General features: G+C 33.8%; 1 protein-coding gene across 1 annotated transcript in view; it reads right to left on the bottom strand.

Annotated features, from left to right (window-relative positions):
- The window catches only part of PCDH15 (protocadherin related 15), a gene marked incomplete at its 3' end in the record, with an annotated part of 280,202 nt that extends 258,937 nt beyond the window's left edge, over positions 1-21,265 (bottom strand). Inside the window, exons 1-3 of the mRNA XM_008050461.2 lie at positions 21,196-21,265; positions 19,634-19,746; positions 1,746-1,952 (exon numbers count right to left, since the gene is read on the bottom strand). Coding sequence (XP_008048652.2) covers positions 1,746-1,952; positions 19,634-19,746; positions 21,196-21,265 — 390 coding nt within the window. The remainder of the gene's footprint in view (positions 1-1,745; positions 1,953-19,633; positions 19,747-21,195) is intronic.
- Positions 21,266-22,023: the final 758 nt, after the last annotated feature.

The raw sequence follows: 22,023 nt of genomic DNA on the forward strand, positions 1-22,023 counted from the left end.
AAGGCAGCAATAATTGCCACCATATAGTTGACTGGGCAAGCAGAGGCACCTGTGAATATGAGACTTACAATGTTCCACCACTATTGCACGGTAGAAATTGGAGTCCAATACCAAACTGTCTAACACCAAGGCTCAAACCCCTAAAAATTCATCTCAGAGCATTTAATAAGCTGACATTGTATGTCTCCAAAAATAGAAATCTACGTAGTGTGTGCCAAAGGTTTTACCCACTGCCTTTCTTCAATGTGCATCCTGCCTTTTACAAAGTTCCTTGGAACTTAATTGTAAGATCAGTGATTCTAAAGTTAAGGGACAATGCAGTAACGGTGCACACAAGCAAGTATAAGGCTTAGTGTGCAACCACTAAACAATATAAATATACTAAGTATAAATTAATTGAATGTTGCTATTGTGTAAATCCAAAACTAAATCATAGCCTTAGGATTTACCTTTTTCAAACCACTATAGCCATTAAGGTGTTATCTAAAATACTATGAACTTTCAGATTGATTAGTCACTACTTAAAGTATGAGTATACATTCGAATGAAAAACAAAATCCACACCAAAATTTGTGGAACGTCATCAGGTCTGCAAAATATATTAGTTTAGCCTGGATTAAACATATTAAGATGACTCTGAGGGGTGTTTTCATAGGAGGATTCATTAAATGAAAACTTTTCCCCTGTGACTCAGAGGATCCCCAGGTCCTCTGAATTGGTATATGAAATTGTGTGTGTATGTGCATTTTTCTACAGTGTCTATTAAGCTTTTATTATAGTTGGACTACAGTCCAAGTATGTAAAATAGATAGGGTTTGTCTAGACTAGTGCTTAAAGTCAAGGACTTTGTTTAAATACTTTGACAGTTCACAGAATCAAAAGAAAATCTTTAGGAATTAGGATAGCACTGGGGACCTTATAACTTAAGAAAACAGAAACTCAACAGGACTCTCTTCTCCACGTGTCCCTCAGGTTTTATTCTCTCCTGCTGATAATGGACTTTCTTTATGATGTCAGCAAACGTGGCTACAGATCCTTCAGATTCATTTCCATTTCTTTGATGATTGATACGAATGTCTTCCAGCTACTTCACCGCCATCTCCTCTCTCTGCTTGTAAATTCCTGCGAGGGCTCTGGCTGGCCTGGTATAGATTTTCTGTCCCTTCATACCAACTACTTTGGCTAAGAAGATTAAAAAAAAATTCTGATTTGCTCAACCTGGTCCATTTTCCACTCAGTTAGTGTCAGTAACACAACAGCAAAGGACAATAATGTGTGTAGTGGAAGTGTGTTAACATCAACATAGCAGCTGACAGAAGTGTGAGTGGGTCAGCTGCCCACAAATGTGCCATCACACTGGAAGAAATGTTCCCAAAATCATACATTAGGACTGCCTTCATAATTTTTATACTTATGTAATAACACTATTATTTTTCCTTATCAGCAATTATATAAAACTATTCTCAATTTATGTTAATAAAAAATACTGCCCTGATTATTAGCAAACACCGTGTGAAAAATTTATTTTCTTCCTACTGAATACCTGCAAAATTGAAAAAGAACAGTTACTGAATTCAAACACACTTTTTAAAAAATATAATTGCTTTGGAATTAAATTGTAACACTAAGACGAACACTGATTTTGTTCTATGTTATGTAGTTAATGTATTCATGTCCTTGTAATATTTTCTATTAACATGAAAACAAGAGGTGTTAAGCAAGAGTAAAATATATATTGAACTTACATCCTCTATGTCTTTGTCCAGAACTACTATTCTTAGAGGCGTGGTCAAATTTAAACTGTCAGAAATGGTTGCTCCCACTGGCGCAGATTCAAGGATATAGCCTTGATAACTGGGCATTGTGAAATATGGGCTTTGATTGTTTTCGTCCAATATTTCAATGTGTAGACTGGCAAAGGCAGGAAGAGGATGACCATTGTCCTGTTCAGCCTAAAAGTGAAAAACAAGCAACAGATTTAAAAAATATATATCATGCTATGCTCTTGAAGTATCAATTTTCATGCAATAAATAGCATGAAAATTATACATTGTATGTGCTATATATTATCTATTATATATATTTCATTATATATAACCAATATTATTACAGAAAGAAAAAAATGCTTTAAAGGGCCAATAGAAAGCATAAATGAGAAAATGAAAGTCCTGAAAGGCTTAATCAATAGGTTGGTTCCCCTCTTTTAAATCCCAGTAATATATATATATTTTTTAAATCACTGAAATAAATTATTGTAATTATTATTGCATACAGAAAGAAGAGATGCTTGTGTTTAAATACATTTAGTCAGAAAATTAAGTGGAGATCTTTGAATAAAAGAGAAAAGGTTTATAACTCAAATAAAATACTATAATTATTTTTGTGTATTCCATATCTATTCATTCAACACTAATGAGTAAATTACTGCTATGGTTTGAATGTTTATGTATCCCCACGATTCATACTTTAAATCTTAACCTCCCCAAAGCAACGCTATTAAGAGGTATGGTGTCTGAAAGTTGATAAGGACATCAGGTCAGAGCCTTCACAAATGGGGTTTGTACCCTTATAAATGTGGCCCTAGAGAGCTCTTTTGCCCCTACCACATGAGAATCCAGAAAGAAGGCACCGTCTATGAGAAAGTGGGCTATCCCCAGATACAAAATTTGTCAGCACCTTGATCTTGGACTTTCCAGTCTCCAGAACTATGAGAAATAGCTGTTTGTTGTTTATAAGCTACCGAGTATATGGTATTTTATTCAAGCAACCCAAACAGACTAGCACAATCCCAAATAATTCATAATTATACATAAAATTAATGGATTAAGGCTATACTTATTGCCCAGTGACAGTTCCCAAAAATGTCCTAAAAAAGGCAGAAAATTTCATTGTAATACTTTTATTAGCTATAGAATTGCAAGCATTATTTAACCAGAAACATGTTATTCAAGTAAAATTAATATTCTTGTTTTATGTGTATGCTTGTTTTGGGGCATTAATTCCTCAATTTTAAGAAGTTGCTGGAAATTTCCACATAGTCATGCTGTGAATGGGGAAACATAAACACTCGATTTAAAAATAAATTATTTTATTACATAAAATTAAGTTTAACTTTAAAAATTATTTCATCACAATTAATTTCTAGAAAATTTTATTCAGCTTTTAGGAAAAAACTGATATAATTCAATGATTTATAAATTTTATTGAAATAGACACAAATTCTGACATTAATTTTTGTTGATATATTTTCCCTGTTGTTAGAATAGTTGAATTTTGAAATCAATTTAAATGAAAATGAACTATTTGATATTAAACCCTGGAGTGCCACTGTGGATAAAATAGTGACATCTTGGCTATGAAAGTTTATAAGTAGTTTAGATAGATATCTTTAACTATTCAATTCTAAGGTACAGAATTGGGTCTCTAGAAGATAATTTTTTTTCTTCTATTGGTAATACACATTTTCATCAATTAAAAAGGTAGGTAACTAACCACCGTGATGTCTGGCAGAATTTGTGACTTTGTACCCAGAAATATCACTATATATATTTTCACTTCACATTATTATTTATATTAAAAATATGTTGAAATAACATTTGTGTCAATTTTTTTTTTTTTTTTTGAGTTGGAGTCTCACTCTGTCGCCCAGACTGGAGTGCGATGGCCGCTCCCGGCCACTGCAGCCTCGACTTGCTGGGTTCCGGCAATCCTTCCACCTCAGCCTTCCAAGTAGCTGGAACTACAGGCACGCACTACCACGCCCGGCTAATTTTTGATTTATTGTAGAAATGAGGTCTCGCCAAATTGCCCAGGCGGGTCTCGAACCCGTGGGTTTAGGCAATTCACTCACCCCAGCCTCCCAAAGCTAGGGATTACAGGCTGAGCCACCTAGCCCGGCTTGTGCCAATTATTAATTTGAAATTATGGTAGCTAATAAACCCATAATGAAATGATGTCTTATAAAGCCTTGGTTTAAAAAAATGACTTATATTTGACTTTTAACATTTTGATATATATTTCTACATCATGTTATATCTCCTTGGTAATATTATATAGTTCATCTTATATATTTACATTTTCATTTGGCAGAAGAATTTCAAGGTAGTTCATGGCACAAAATGCTTATGTGACCCTACTCTCCACTAAGGAGAACATTACTGGAATAATGTTTGGCCCTATCTGGAATTATGCATCCTTTACACACAACCAGGTGTGCTGCTGACACCATCAGTATGGATGAGATCTTTCTGCATCCAGTGGCTGTGATTAATTTGTGCTGAGTCTTGGATATTCTTTTAGGAGCTCCTCTGTGACATACATCAGGCATTCTGGAGACAGTTGACCAGAGCAAGAGGTACTGTATACGACTAGAAAACATCGGGGTTTTTTTACTGTTTGAAACTAATTGGTCCATATGAGGTTCCAACCCAATGACCCTGAAATGATTTAAGTAGGGATGCTATATCTGACTTTTGCAGATTTTGAGCAGCTCATACATGCAAGTCATTCTGAGCAGGTCTTTCTTGCTCTTTCTTTTATATTTAATTATTCTAATAGCCATCATGTTATCTCCAGAATATAATAAAGCCATGAAAAGTCACAAATTTTATAATGTGACCTCTTTCCTCAATAAGTACACACAATTTATAGGTGGCAAGGAAAAAAAAAACGCAAAACTGATAATAATGAAATAAGCATATATTTTACATTCAGATGTTGTTAGTTTTTAAAGTTAGCTGTGAAGCCAGTAAAAACATATACTATTTGCACTATAAGAAAGGGATTGACAGTAGTGGGACACTGCCAGAGGAGGGAGGGAGGGGGCACAAAACATCAATAAGGGTACCTGATCCCAAACCAGGCGAAGTGGGGACCAAAGGGAGGCCCAAATTTCACCTGTACGATGACCACTTATGTACCTAATCCTGAATTGTACTCCATATCTTTAAAATAAAAGTTGAAACATGTATTATTTGATGATGAAAGTGAAGTGATTCAATGAAAAGAGAAAAAATTCAAACTAGATCTATGAAAATAATTCTTCCTCATATCTTTAAAAAGATATAAGAGTTCTGTCTAGTATCATCCTAATATTAATTTAGTGTTAATAATGACTAATATTTTGGGATTGCTACCGCATATTTTGCTCTATTTGTGTGTTTCAATTTGGTAAACAGGTATCTGTCTCCCTAGTCCACATTCTTAATTCTCATGCCATTTTGCCTTGCTAGATGTGAAGATGTTGATTTCTGTACTGATGGAGAACCAGAAAGGTTAGTTTTACATTCAAGGCCACATATCTTGTAAATAGCATACAGAGCTTGGGCCCAGACGCAGTTCTGCTTTTTAAGTAGCTACACAGGGAAATTCATCGTAAGTTTCTTGTTTATAGAATGTTAATGAATATCCAAAAGTATAATTGATGAGACTAGTCAGTGGTAGAAAATGATATTAATATAAATACTTATTAAATTAGAGTTAAACTATATAACTTGAAGTAAATTAATGCTGTTATATTTTGTTTTTTAGTGGGCCTATGCATCAGAGCTCTCATCCAATCCTCTTTTCTTTCATGTTATATAAATAAGAGTTCTTAAAAATCTGACTTATATTGTTTAACTGTATCAGAGGTGAAATATATATGAAGTAGGTCAGACAATTAAAAAAATTTAATTTAATAAGATAACCTTATTTATATATATAACATTAGTGGCTACAAGCTAAACATTATATTTAAATACTGGGTTTTGTTTGAGACAGTCTGGGCATGCATCCCATTTTTCAGTAATGAAACCAAAGTAAAACTAAAGTCAAAAAACAGAAGTATAAAAAACACATTATTTAGTTATTTTGAAGGGAAAAACATTGAAAGAGGTAAAATACACCATTTTCAATATTAAAACAAATAGCTATACTTTCTCAGCAATTTGTACTAGAGGACTTAGACTACATAGAAAAATTTTGTGCCTGTCATCTGATAGCAATTTAACAAATATCATAATTTCTAATATGAAATCTTTAAACAATAAAATAACAAAAGTTATAAAAATATTTAAATAGGCCAGGCTCAGTGGCTCAGCCTGTAATCCCAGCACTTTGGGATGCCAAGATGAGTGAATTGCCCAGGCAACTTGGCGAGACCTTGTCTCTACAATAAATAAAAACATTAGCTGTGTGTGGTAGCTTGCGCCTGTAATTCCAGCTACTTTGAATACGGAGGTGGAAGCATCTCTGGAGCCAGCCAGGTGATGCTGAGGTGGCTGTGAGTGTGCCACTGCACTCCTACCTGGGCGACAGAGTGAGATGCTGACTCAAAATATATATATATATATATATATATATTTAAATAAATTCTAGGAAAAAAGACATCACTTTTTTCTCCCCTAGAAAGTCAGGAATTATTTATTGTGCACCCATAGAGTCCATTTCTTAGATCTTAGGTTTTCACCTTTGCCTCTAGTCAAGCCACTCAATTTCTTTTTTTTTTTTTGAGTTGGAGTCTCACTCTGTCACCCAGACTGGAGTGCAGTGGCTGCTCCCGGCCACCGCAGCCTCAACCTGCTGGGTTCCGGCGATCCTTCCGCCTCAGCCTTCCAAGTGGCCGAAATTACAGGCATGCGCTACCACGCCCGGCTGATTTTTTGATTTATTGTAGAGATGAGGTCTCACTGCCCAGGTGGGTCTCGAACCCGCGGGCTCAGGCAATCCACTCACCTCAGCCTCCCAAAGGCGCGGGATTACAGGCTGAGCCACCGAGCCCGGCTACACTCAATTTCTTTTAAACCCACTTCAGTCAGGCTTTTGCCTGACCACTCCAAACCAGTTGCTCTTGTCAAACTCACTAATGACTTCTACATTGCGAAAGGAGATATTTTTGTCAGTCTTTATCTTATTTGCTCTATCCTCAGTGTTTAAAATATTATTTATTAGCCTTTCACAACAATACTCTCTTGATTTTCTCCCTATCTTATTCATTTCTTCTCATTCCTTTTTGCTGGTTTCTCCTTTTCTTTTCAACATCTTAAATTTCAAGTGAACTAAGAGTAAGCTCTTACTCATCCTCTCTTCTTTATACTCTCCTGCTGCTCTCATCTAATCTTATGGCTTCAAAAATGTTAGTTCTATAATGTTTTTTTATTTGTATCTCCAGCATAGAGCTCTCCTATGAATTTCAAAATCTATATCTGTGTACTTCACAATTCTCCTTAGATATCCAATAAACATTTCAGATGTAAATCTTTGCAAAAAATGAAATTCTTATTATCCCCCCAAACCAGCTCCACCCACAATCTTTTCCACTTTAATGGCAACTATATATTTCCAGGTACTCAGACCGAAACACTTAGAGTCACCTCTTGTTTCAGTTGATAAATATGAAAAAAGTGTAAATCAGATATTTTTAACTAATAATTTTACTTTCCATCTTCTCATTTGATAATACATAATCAGTGGATTTTATGTGCCCCCAAATATTCCATGTCAATAAACTTGAGATGAAAACAATAATCTTATATCCATATAGTGAATTATGGTCTTCTATTGTTTAAGAATTAAAATAATTGCTGCAATTTTAAAAGTTAAAGTAAAACTATTCGTAATTCCTATAATTTTTATAAATTCATAATTTTCCTATGTTTATAATATTTGAAAAAAATAAAAATGGAATAATCTTGCATGCAGAGTAAATTTCTTGCTCTATGCTCTTTTAAACTTAACTTTATTGCAATTAGAGTTCAACCATCATTCTTCACTAGATTTTTAAATTCCCTGGGAGTGAAGATTATAAATGTTTCTGTCTCATTTAATGCTATGAGATAATGTTCAGCCAATCCCTGGTATACAAAAGAAGCTCAAAAATACATTTGGTGTGAATTTTGTGTATTTTTAATTTTAGTAGGCTTGGCACTAAATAATTTTTACACATTAAGTGAATGGGTAATGATTTTAATTTTCACTTGATAGATATTTATGCAGTTTCCTTCCATGTGTGAGGAGCTCATAAAGCAGAAATTAATTAATATTAATGTACAACATAACACCTTAGTTTATATAATGTCTTTTAATGCATCTTAAAGGGTTTGATATCTACAATAAGACTGCCTATGGGTAATTGATACTGATGCATATTCCTACCAGTCATATAAAATGAGTCTCACACACCCCCTCACTCACCAATTATGGTTCTACCTCAGTAGAAATGAGTGCTGCGAATAGATTGACCAATAATGGGTCCAAAATTTGTATACATTTATATATAATATTTATGCAAGTAAGTCTACATACATATATTTTAAACAGACAGTGGCTTAAACAAAGAGATGATTGTTGTGACTTTCTTTGTTCTTTACCTCATATGTGGCCTAGACACATTTTCTTATCAGACTGAGGCAAAATGAGGAATTAGCAGGACTATGCCTGTGTGTACTCTTACAGTCCACTTAACACATTTCAGTTCATTTTATTAATTTCATTTACTTGTTGGTATTTCATACTAAACTGTAGTCTTTAATCTCTAGTTCCTAGGATTTGTTTGATCTGATTTTCACAAATGTTAGATACCTTAGGAAGAAACAAAAGAAGGAAGGAAGAAGGGCAGGAGAAAGGAAATGAGAGAACAGTGGGAAGGAGGGAAGGAGTGTGGAAGATAAACAAATGACAAGTCATTTCTCTTTTCACAGAAGTAAATGACAGATAACTTTAAAAATCATGGTAACTACACAAAGGAATCATTCTCAAACTTTAGTACACATGAGAATCGACTGGAAAGTCTATTATGAAGCAGATTCCCACTCCTTATCCACAAAAATTCTGTTTCATATGTTGGTGCTAGAAACGAGGAATCTCCATGTTTATCAAACTCTCTCAGGTGGTTATAATGTGAGAAACCAGTGCTTTGACAGACATCCTTTTGGGTTCAGCTACTTTTGCTCAAAATTTTAGAAAATCTTTTATTTTAACCCTATTGATTAGCAAAGATGACCAGTAAGGACTACACATAATACTGCACATTCAAGAGCAACTATGTCATGCCAGCAGACTTAGATTCCAGTAACTGAAACTGCATGTATTTATACAGTTATCAAGTGTACAGGTTGAACTTCACTAAAATTGTCTTGTGACTCTTACATTACAAAGAATTGCTTGCATATAAAAGTGAATGACACTACAAGTAAATTCAGTCTTAGTTACTGTTCATATATCATGGTCATATTCTCTTGATATTCCATTGTTCTTAATTAATTAGAATTTAATTGTGTGTGTTAGTGTATACATGCATGTACATACGTATATAGAGAATCAAAATCATCTTAGATGGAAGAAACCATTTTTACTTCATTATTTTTATTATTTTCAAATAAAGAGAAAGAACAACTTGAGAAAAAAAGCAGAAAAGATAACTTCACGTACAAAAAGCTTTCAGTATCTAGGCAGAAAACCAAATGTCTATATGTACAAATTCCTTTTCTTCCTCTAATCTCTTCTTAGAAAGTACACCCCTAGCTAAACAGCTCAGAAGTAAAGCCTTCAATACACAAGGGTGCAATTTTTCAGTTTCCTCTCTTAGCATAGGACAGGCTGCATATTTGCCTTCATATGAGGACAGTTCTGAAAAATTGGCAAGTCTACCCCTTTATTTCTAATTTTATATTCACCTCTCAAGTCAACAACAAAGATTACTTGCTTTGGTAAATTTTGTCATGGGTCTAAATTATACATCTATTCTTGCTTTTTTATTAGAAATTGCACTTGCTTTACATATTTCTTATCAATTTAGATGGATAAAATCTATTTGGTTAAGCTTTTAAACAATTTATCTTTTACAACTAACAATATTATTAGTTTATAATTTTCAAATGGCCAGACATTTATACATGCTTGCCTTGGGATTTAAACATAAATTATTTACACATTTATTTTAAAATCAAATGTTGCCGGGCTCGGTGGCTCAGCCTGTAATCCCGCGCCTTTGGGAGACTGAGGTGAGTGGATTGCCTGAGCCCGAGGGTTCGAGACCCGCCTGGGCAGCGAGACCTCATCTCTACAATAAATCAAAAAATCGGCTGGGCGTGGTAGCGCATGCCTGTAATTCCGGCTACTCAGAAGGCTGAGGCGGAAGGATCGTTGGGCCCAGCAGGTCGAGGCTGCGGTGGCCGGGAGCGGCCACTGCACTCCAGTCTGGGCGACAGAGTGAGACTCCCAACTCAAAAAAAAAAAAAAAAAAAATCAATGTTAATAAAAGTCTCCAAAATTTACTTTTGCAGAAAATTCATTGTTATTGAGTTTTTTCAAAAGTAAAAAATGTATGATGTGGGACATATACCTCCTAAGTTAACCTTAGCAAGAGAAAACAGGGGAGGTACATAAAATTTTTAATAGTTGTACTAAAAATATAAAGTTTTAATCCAATTATAATATGTTGGGAGAAGAAAAAGACAAACTAATCTAAGCTGCTAGAATACTATATGTTCTAGGAATCACTGGGTTTTAGGAAATGGGTTGGTTAGAAGGCAGTTCAGGCGGCATGTAGGGTGATGTAATTAAAAAAAATCTGGGTACTAGTTACAAGATTACTTTCAATTTGTGAAAACTCATCAAGATGTACACTTTTATGTATGTAAGTAGAATGTCCATAAAAATGTTACTAAAAAAAAAAGTTATGAATTTACTCCCAATAAAGTGCATATAGACTATGCCTTCCTTTTCCGCTACAGTCAAATAGTCTATGGTCACTCAAGTCCAAGAGGTAGCTTAAAAAAGGCTGCTCCAGAGATGTGACTGAGAAATCTGGTATTAAAAGGCTACTTAAGGATTACAGATGCTCCCTACTTCAAATACATGTATTCATTTAAGGTAAACACCAGATGTAGACTCCATTTTTTGTACTTTTTTACTGGTGTTTATCAAGCACTGTGCTTTCTAAAGCTCTGCCTTGTGATTGCTGCCTTAAAATTAACTGAGGTAATTGTTAAAGCAGATTCCTGTTGGCTCAATGAAGATACCTGATTTGTATTTACTGTATTTCCTTTTTCATTCCCTTAATTATTATTTTAATTTTATCCTGCTTCCAAGGTCTCCAAGTTATTTTAATATATGTGTGCTCTAAAAAACATTAGAGTCCTGAAAATCTTGATTCAGCAGGAGAGCCCTGGAATCTATCATTCAAAAGCAAGTACATCATATCATTCTCTGAAATCTGTCATTCAAAAGCAAGTACATCATATCATTCCCATATGTGCCATCAATAGTCCTTTGGGATCAGTTGGGTTGGGCATTTTGGCATCTCTCACACAGGCAATTAAGGAGCTGTTATACTGAAAAAAATACTGAAGGTGGGCAGCTTAGGTTAACTCTTCTCTAGGTTCTTATGCGAGTGATTAGCCCTCTTTATTACTTTGAGCAAAATCTCAAATTGAGGATTGGAAATAGGATGGAAATTCATTCATATATAGAAATTCTCCCTGAACTCCTGTAACTAATTAATACTCTACAAGTACTTTGGGTCCAAAACAACAGTAACTGGTAAAAGGTCACATTTCATTTTTTCCTATGTAATATTTGTTTTTGTCCTATGTATATATGCTTAGAATGTCTTTACAGAGATATGGCAGTGGCAAACCTGTGCCTACTTAGTCAATGATCATATTACTATTACCAGGCTAATTAATCAAAAATAAAAATATTCTATTGCTTCTTGACCCTTCTTATAAAATTAACTTTCTTAAAACACTTCAGGACCTCCTTTATTTAAATTCCCATACTCTAAAAAATAAAGAGTACATCATTTTTCTATATGCCTATTCATGACCATTACTCAAATATTCAAGAACTTACAAGACTGCAAAATAATTTATCAGATAAAATACAACAACCATGCTGCATGTTATACTGCTGATTTGTTAGTAAGGTTGTAAATAGAGCAAAATAAAACTTTCTTGGTTCGAAATAAATACCCTTTGTGTGATAAAAAAAAGAAATTTTCACTAAATGGAATATAAAATAGTCATCACAGTCTCAAAAAATCCTTATAATAGGAAAGCAAAATTACTGACATGTTTCCCCCCAAGAGAATATTATTAATAAAATGAAATATATTGTATCTTCACTTAAAATAAGAATATGCTCACTCTGTCTATAATTTATTGCAATGAAAACATCAATCCCCAAAGCTCTTATATACCTTTCAATAATGAAAATCTTTCTCTTTTTTTAGATTTTGAGATATAAACTGACACAAGAATTGACTAAAGAAATTATAATCCAGCCACTCTGGGGAGGACTATAGATTCTGAAAACTCTGCTTATAAACAGATACTTCAATCCATTTAGCTGGTGTTTTGAACATGGGGACCACCTTGTCTATAAACATCAAAGCCAGCCAGACACAGACTTACGACAGTAGCGATGTAGTAACTTTTTCTGGAAATCTTCTAACTCACGTATTATTCTCTTAATTTGTCCTGCCTTTTTCCTTCTCAACCCGCAAAGTCTTCTTTTCCTATGATGGGTTTGATCCCATTCCCAGTTTTCTCTCAACCAGGAGAAAACCCCACTAAAGTGCCTTCTGTGATTTAGCCAATTAGAATAGTCTGTCCTGCAACAATTAAATTTAAAAAAAAATCATCGACATCCCAAAACACTTTTCTCTAAACTTTTCAGAACTTTGAATATAGTGAGAGTGAGAGGTCAATGTTTCTCCCATGTAACAGCTATTCTTGAGGGGAAAAACATAACAAACAGAACTACTTAGTCTACAAGTTTTCTGATACAAACTTTTATTTTTATATTCCTATACAACCAAGAAGCCTATGAAGAAAGATTACTTGGGAACAATCACGTGGTAGGGTTTAATAAGTTACACGTGTGAGGAGTTGCAGAGGGAGAAGAAATGACAAGCACTGCTTAGAAAGTGGCTTTCGTTTGAATACTTTAAAATATTTAGACGTGCAGGTGTACTTCTATATGACCTTTACAGACAAGGAGGTCTTGCCAAAAATCAAGGTACTGTGACGGATAAATTGCCTTTCTTTCTTCAAGCAGTTGCAGGTCAGCTTGTGAGAAAGGAAAGAGGCCAAGTAAAATATCACCTCTGTGTGTCTTTCCTCAGCCTGCACATTTGGACAGCCACTATATTCAACTGCTACATTCTATTTCTGTGTTCTCTAATCCACTGAATGAATAATAGTATGAGACAAGAGGACACCATGCTTTTTTCCTCTATTAATTTCCATAATTGGCATAACAGCTAATTAATTTAGCCTAAAGCATAGAATTTTTACAAACATTTCAGTGGAAAATAAAAAGACACATTGTTCTTGTTGAATAAACACAAATAATGTTTTATGTGGCAATCTACTACAGTTTTCTAAAGTAGAAAACAACATTAAAATAAAAGATGAACTTTTATTAATGTATCAGAAAGGCCACTGAGTTCAGAAAATGTGCTATTTATTGAGAAATTCAAGGAAAAATTGCTATTTCATTACTAATAACAACCACTGACTGAAATTTCTGTGAAATGATTTTCTCTAAAATGCATAAGGAATTTTCACTTTTTCTTACATAAGAGACCTTACTATTGGAGTAAAGGAGATATACTTATTTTTTTAAGTACACAAAGGATTTTTATTCACCAATCATTTTTTTTTATGATTTTGTTTTATTTTAAATGCACACGGTACAACTGCATGTTTGTTACATGGACATATTGTGTAGTGGTGGGGATGGTGCTTAGATATACTTATTTTCTATTATTCTGTTGAACCAATATATGGTGTGCAATGGATGTCATATTTTTATCCCTTCAAATTCTTATATTGAAATTCTAATCTTTAATGTGATGGTATTAAGAAATGGGATTTTTGTCAGGTGATTAGGTTATGAGAATGGAGTCCTCCTGAATAAAATTCATGCCCTTATAAAGGATAGCCCCAGAGAGTTCTCTCACCCTTTTCCCAACAATTGAGGATACAAGGAGAAGATGGCAATCTGCAAGCCAGGAAAAAGATCTCACCAGGAACCAACCATATTAATCTTGGACTTCTAGTGTGCAGGGTATTGAGACATACATTTCTGCTATTTGTAAATCACTCAGTCTGCAGTACTTTGTTAACAATAGTGTGAACTATCTGACTGGGACATTATGTGTGTGTGTTTGTGTTTTGTTTTTTTCAACAGGTAACCATATGAATAGGACTTGGATTACAAGCTAGAATACCTACACTGATGGAAAAGTATGTCATCCAAAGCATTTGTCTTGCTTTCTGTGGTTGTGCAACAGGAGTCCTCATTTTTTTTTATTTTCCTTGTTCTCTAGAGCTCTGGATTTCCTTTTCTTTTGAATCTCTGATGGCTCCTGTTCAATCTCTTCCTAACAAAAGTGCTTATGCCTTTCTTCTCTTTTCTTTTCTCTCTTTTTTGATAAACCAATGATATACAGATTACAGAAGAAATAATAGTAAAGTATATTCCATAACTTTTTCAACAGATTTGAGGCATTTTGCCAACTCTTTCATTTTCATGGAAGGTTACAACCTTATTTTGAGAAGTGATGGTTGATGATCTGTGACTTGTTACTCTGCCTGACTCTGACACCTGTGATCTTTCAACCTGACAAAGTTTCTGTTGGAAATTCATGTAGGGGGCAAACTTAAATTAGCTTAAAGGTAATATGCAGCAGCATGATCTATTCTTGTTGTTGTTATTTTATTCGCAATACTGTATTAGCAATGTAGTATGATGAATATGATACATGGAAACAAAGCTAAGGTTTAAGAGTTTGTTTGTGTAAGATGATGGACCATGAGAATGTGAACTACAGAGTTCCAGGGGGTGTGGAGAGTTGGGTAGATATATAAGAGAAACTCCAACGGTACCTGGATGGGATTTTATACGTGACTAGATGGGGACACTAGTCACCATGAGGAGTTGAAAGTGCCTAGTGTGAGTGACTGGTCAATTGCAATATGTTTAATTCAAAGAGAGAATTAAAGTAGAAGACTTGAGATTTTAAAAGGATGTGTATAATTTGCTACTTTCTTAATTGATGCAATGGCATAATACTAGGAGTAGTTATCAAGTCAATAATTGGAAATAAGGACATGAACATTAAACAAGAAATATGTCTAGAATTATATATATATATATATATATGTATGTATATATGTAGATATAAAATGAGCCAGGAACCTAAAACCAGTGAGCTTGATATTAGTAGAAGAAGCACAGTTTTTTTAATGCAGTCATAAATAGCTTTAGTTGTGCCTTAACATAGATCCAAACATTTTTCAAGGAGTTGAATGTATTTGAAAATTGAATTGCATCTTTTTTTCTGTACGTACACATTCAAATATTTGTATTTAAATAGAGTAAAGATATTGGTACCCCAATTCAGCAGTCTTAAAGGATTTACTCTTCTAGAAAGAGAATTATCACAACAAATGTTTAATGAGCACCTTCTCTGTATTGCATATAGGGAGGGTTAGGGGCACAGAATACAATGTAAAGAAATATATTACAATCTGCCCTTCTGTAAATGTCAGGAGAAAACAAGCAAGCAAATTCAATATAGCTTAATTAGGGCCACTATAGGGACAAATAAACTGTAAGGAGTGCTTCTAACCCAGGGCAAGTATCTTTTAAGCTGAAAACTGAAGCATCAATTTAAATTAGGCTGTTGACAAGAAAAGGGAAGAATGATTCAGGAAGAGGAACTGCATCTCTAAATGCCTGGATATCAGAAAGAGCATGATGAGTTTAGTACGCTGCAAGTAGTTTAATGCGACTGGAACAGAGAGTATGTAAGGTAACTGGTGCGAGTCCTGGGTTAATATGTTCATGACTTAGAAGGTAAAGGTCAGCCTACTAGACAGTATAAGTAGGTCATGAATAACTACACAAATATCTGAGGGACTGATAAAATGATATTTGTGATTTCATTGCGATCCTTGCATGCAGTTGTTAATCAAAGGGATTTGGATTTAAAATTGCAGTTATTCTTTGAAGGATGGAGAGACAGTGAGTTATTGATAATTTACTCATTTAATCAGTTTCAATAATTAAAGGCTAGTAGCTTTATATTAGATGCCTGAAGTGTAAATATATCAACTCATACACTTTAAAAAATACTGTACTTATAACGAAAGTGAATTTTCTGGGCTTTGTTATAGACACATCCTACATGAACTAGTTCCCTATCATCTGGCATCTAAATGTACTTTCATATTTTTATACCATATGTGATTTTTGCTTAATGAGGTTAGTGATCAAATAACAAAAAACTGGGACATTTTAGAAGTGTTACAAATAATTATACAAAGACATAAGGCATAAGCATAAACAGTTTTGGGTAAACTAAATGTATGATTTTTGTTCATAATGCTTATCATATTTTAAAATATGCTTAAATGATTACAATGTTTTTTTAAAATATTGTTTGGAAATGGAACTTATTTTTTTCAATTGCATATGTTTTAATCCTTCCATGTTCTAAAGTTTGTGTGTTAATCTATTTTTTGTCTTAGTTTCACCTTTGCATATTTATTTGTCAGCATCGTGAATAAATTATTGGCAAAAATACAAAGAATAAAAAGATGCAGCCGGGCTCAGTGGCTCAGTCTGTAATCCCACGCCTTTGGGAGGCTGAGGTGAGTGGATTGTCTGAGCCCGCGGGTTCAAGACCCGCCTGGGCAGCAAGACCTCATCTCTACAATAAACCAAAAAATCAGCCAGGCGTGGTAGCGCGCGCCTGTAATTCCGGCTACTTGGAAGGCTGAGGAGGAAAGATCACCGGAGCCCAGCAGGTCAAGGCTGCAGTGACCGGGAGTAGCCACTGTACTCCAGTCTGGGTGACTGAGTGAGACTCCAACTCGGGAAAAAAAAAAAAAAAAGATGATACATCTCTAATTTGTGGCACTTGTCAGCTATTAAGTGTTGTTAAAAGCTGAATTCTTCAAAGTCTAGGGGAAAATACTTCATTTTTTTTTTTAGCTTCCGAAACAGAAATTGGAACCAATTCCAAAAAAACTTTTATGGCCAAAGGAAAAAAAAAAATGAAGCATTATTAAAACTAAAAAGGGAAGAAGTTGAAAGACTTACTATTACCGAGGAAAACTGCCAGATTGTAGCATTTCAATTGTCCCCTGAACAATCCCACAACACTCAGCTATTATTCAAGCAGGTAGCACATTATTATTCTTACAGATTAATACCTTTGCTTATTATCCCCTTGACTGCACACAAAACACAGTAATTTGAATCTAATAATGTCTATAGAAACGTAAATTAATAATAGAATGTGTTATTAAAACAAAAATTCTCTGATCTGTTCTAATTGATTTTTTTTTTTTTTTTATAATTGATGGACTGAGTTACACTGTACCCAAGTACATCAGGACAGTTGAATTTAATAATACAGGAAAAAAATTGGTTTCTGGTTTCCTATGAGGCAGTTTGAAAACAGTGCTTTGTCCAGCATCTTAACTCCCACACAGAGATGTACCACAGGACTCCAGGTAGAGACACATAGGCAATCAATATGCATTTTGGAGTTCTATATTGTTTCATGATAATTAAAATAGTCAAAGCAAGAAGATGACTCTCATGCATGACCATTAATATATGTGGTAAAAGTAGTGTTTCTTTGCTGAATAACTCCAAACCTTTACTGAATGAAATCCAAGGAAGCCAGAACCATCCATCAGGCTTTCTCTGTGGTCTGGCTCTATACCTCATTTCCCTGTTAACAGCTTGTAGCCTGCTACTTTATGCCTCCAAGCTTTTACTTCTGTTCTTCCTTATGTTCAAACATATTTTTCCTTTTTATTCATTGGCCAGACCCTTTCGATTCAGCCACAATTAGCTTCAGGTAATCTCCCACAAATCTTCCCTGAATCTCCAGATTAATTTAAAGGCCCCTATTCTATGCGTTGTTAGCACTTTTTACATTTTTCCTTTTGCTATTTGGGTTATATTTCCTGCATCTGCTTATTTTATTATTTCCCCTTCTAGACTATAAATTTTTCAAAAACAAAGGACCACTAAATAAACACAGGTTGTGGCTTGTACACTATAATTGATGCGAAAAACATAACTCCTAATTTATGCTCAAATTAAATGCATGTGTGCATAACATTGTTTGCAATTGGACTTCTTGAAAGTTAAACCAGACAGCCCTTCTAAGAAACTGTATATCTGTAAAGAGAGAAGAGCAAGCCAGGCTCAGTGGCTCAGCCTGTAATCCCGCGCCTTTGGGAGGCTGAGGTGAGTGGATTGCCTGAGGCCGAGGGTTCGAGACCCGCCTGGGCAGCGAGACCTCATCTCTACAATAAATCAAAACATCAGCCGGGCGTGGTAGCGCATGCCTGTAATTCCGGCTACTTGGAAGGTTGAGGCGGAAGGATCACCAGAGCCCAGCAGGTTGAGGCTGCGGTGGCCGGGAGCAGCCACTGCACTCCAGTTTGAGTGACAGAGTGAGACTCCAACTCAAAAAAAAAAAAAAAAAAAGAGAGAAAAGAGCATGACTTTAACGTTGGTAAAACAAAATTTGCATGACAATTCTGCCCCTTATTAGTAATGTGATGCTAAGCTAATCACTTATTTTATCTGAGTTTTAGGTTCTACATTTTGTGCAAATGAGGACACTACTAAGGTTGTGGCAAAAATTCAGTGGAAGATATACATAAAGTCACTTGCATAATGTTCATGCTCAGTAAGCTTCTTTACCTTACTTCCCTTTTAATAATTTAAATTTTACAAAAGTAAAAAAAATACCATAAGATTACATTTCTAGAGAATTTTCTTTTGTAAACTTAACTATGGGAAAAATTATGTACTACATACTAAACCTATGCTATCTTTGCTTTTTTTTTTTAACTAATAATGTTCTCCCTGCGCCCAACTCTGCTTAGCCGTTTTCCTACTTTTATTTCACTGCCCAGCTTAAACATCACTTTATCATGAATTTCGTCAGAATTCATTAAAGGATTGTCTGGATCTCTACAGGATCTCTTACATGATTTCATTAAAATATATTAGATATTATTATCAAAATTGTAATGCCAAATAAATTAACCCTGACTTAAGTTTTTCATGGCTAAGGTCATCTCTCAACATAAAGAAAATAAGGAGACGTACATTGAAAGATTTCTGGATAAGTAAGACTGTTCATTTTTATGTTAGAAAAACCAGCAACTTTAAAAAAATACATTAAAATAAAAAAATAATAATTCAGAGAAAATAAATAATAGTTAAAATAAAAAATATAAATCAAGTATGTTTTAGATACGTTTATTAGATATGCTTTTGTGGTCAAAAACTAATTTCTTTGAGTAGAAAAACAAATGAAAGAGAATGTAATGAATTATGTGGAATTAAATATACATTTGACTAGTTCATTTATTATAAATAAACATATTTATTATTTTTATCACATAGTACTATAAAAGCCTTTTTTAAAAGAAAAGCAATACAATGTATTCAAATTGTATTTTATATGGTTCTTTTAACAAAGAATTGGCTAATTGTTATCCACAGCAATTTAAATTTTTATAACATAAAAGTACCTACAGGAGCCCCAACAGATTTATTTGATTAGCAGTTCATAAACACAAGGAAATAAGACATTAGTTTAATTTACCTTAATAACCAAATCAAATTTCTGGTGAAAGTCTCTGTTTACTGGCTCCAGGAGACTAAGTTCTGCAGTCCTAGGATGCATGTGGAAAAATCGTGGATAATCCTCAGGAGTCCCTGAAAGACATCAATATTTCAGCACATAATGGAAAACAATAAGCAACATGTGTATCTGCTTTCATCTATTTCCCTTCATTAACTGAGACACAAAATTACAACTTCATTAGTAAATTAAGTTTCAAATTTATGTAGTCTATGGAAAGCAGACACAAATGTGGTATATAATTAACTAGCATTTGAGTAAGAAAATGAAAAATATTTGTTTGGATGGTTCTACAATTTTTTTTAATTAAAAGAACTCTTTAATTAATTTGAAACTTCATAACATAAAAAGAGATATTAAATGGAAAGAAAACCAATTTCATATTATAACATTGCATTTTAATGGCACATAGATCTTCATGATATCCTGCATGGTCTTTCAGCATATCTTGCAATAAATAAAAATTAGAAATTTGTACCAAATATCAAGATGCTTGAAAATTAGTATGAACATATTTTGTTCCATCTAGGCAAATATTTTCAACACATTGACACACATTTCTTCTTAAATAAATTTCTCTCAGTTGCATTATCTTACTTTGTGTACTGTAACATTAATTTTTCCAAAGTGAAAAAACCAGAAATCAAATGATAGACCTGTACAATATATACATCCATAGAAACAATAACCACAAGAGTAAAATAACATCCAATCATTGAAGCCTACTATGTGTTAAATGATTTATATTCAAAATCATGAATAATTCTTTAAATCATTTCCATTTTACAGATGGGAACTGAAGACATTTAAGAGATTAAATAACTTATCCAAGTCAAAGACACAATCGGAGACAGAGCACACATTGAAATCTAGGCTGCCAGATGTAAAACATACCCAAAAATTATTATCTTTTTTTGCTACCAATCCTTTGCCTAAATTCAGACAAGAAAGGAAATTCTCCTGAATTTATATGACAAGAAAAATTTATATGAAAATTTATATAAAAAAAACAAGAAACAAAAATGTATACCATTAATACGCCATTAATAACAGACTGAAAAATCTAGAAATAGTCAAAATTACAGATAAAATTTAATATGTGATAAAGGAATTATCTCTTCTAATGACAGAGATACAGAAAATGATAGAATTTAATCCATTTTTCATGTACTATACTAGAATAAATCTTAAATGGAAAAGATAGTCATGTATGAGGGGGAACCACAAAAAACCCAGACTTGATAAAAAAAAAAAAAAAAGTTCTGTATTTATCCTTACATGTTTAAACTTCAGTCACCTTCAAAGTACTTTTTATCTGATGCAATACACCTGTGGAGATGCTTTTTCCACTGCTCAAAACAGTTTTAGAACTTGTCAATTTCTATACCTTTTAGTGCTTCTGCTATTTTTTGTTTCGTCTTTCTTACATCAGTAGTCCCCTTTGAGGACTTTTATCACCCGGGAAAAAACAAACAAAAAAGTCACTAGAGGGAGAGTTCAGGTAAATAGGGATGGTTGTGTACATGGGTCATGACATTTTGGGTCAAAAACTGATGGACGATCAGCCCGGTGTGGGCAGGTGCGCCTGTACATCGCCCATAAAGAAATGGGCTTTGAAAGAATCTTAAAAAAAAAAAAAAAAATTACTGAAACCGAACAGGCTCCCACAACAACACAAGGTGATACACTGATGCAGATGGTTCCTAGAACACTTACCTAATACATGTGGATTTATCAATTAACTAAGAAAAAAAGGTCAGTAATGTATTAAAAAAGATTGGTAGTTGAGAATGAATAGACAGTTGACTGAAAGAGAATGGAAAATGATTCTTGATTATAAACAGAAGTGTTCACCACTCTACACAAAAAGAACAATACTTAAAATTACACTAAGATTCCATTTGTGACTTGTGACTTGATCAACTGGTCTAGTCAGACACAATACTGTCTTGGTGAGCGACATAAAATCAGGTACTTTTGGTCATGGGTCAGGTTAATAAAAGATGCTATAAAACTTATAAAGAAGAATTGGGCAGGGTCTGCCAAAATCATCAGTATTTACTCTTTGACCCAGAAATCCTGCTTCTGGGATCTTTAAAATAGCCACTTGAATATACATCAATAGTGGTTTGGCTGAATAAATGATGATACATCCTAAAACAGATGATAATTCAAATGTGAAGATGAATGATAGATATTTTTATCATTACTATAAAACTATTATAAGATAAATTAAATGACAACAGAGATTTGGAAAACATAACATGATAGTATTTTAAGTTTTAAGAAAAAGAACACACACATATATGAGAGGGAATACATATGAATATTTTAAAAAATAAAAACTAAAT

The sequence above is a fragment of the Carlito syrichta genome, unplaced genomic scaffold, assembly GCF_000164805.1.
Source record: "Carlito syrichta isolate Samal-C Ts95f unplaced genomic scaffold, Tarsius_syrichta-2.0.1 Scaffold147141, whole genome shotgun sequence".
In the NCBI taxonomy this organism is placed as follows: domain Eukaryota; kingdom Metazoa; phylum Chordata; class Mammalia; order Primates; family Tarsiidae; genus Carlito; species Carlito syrichta.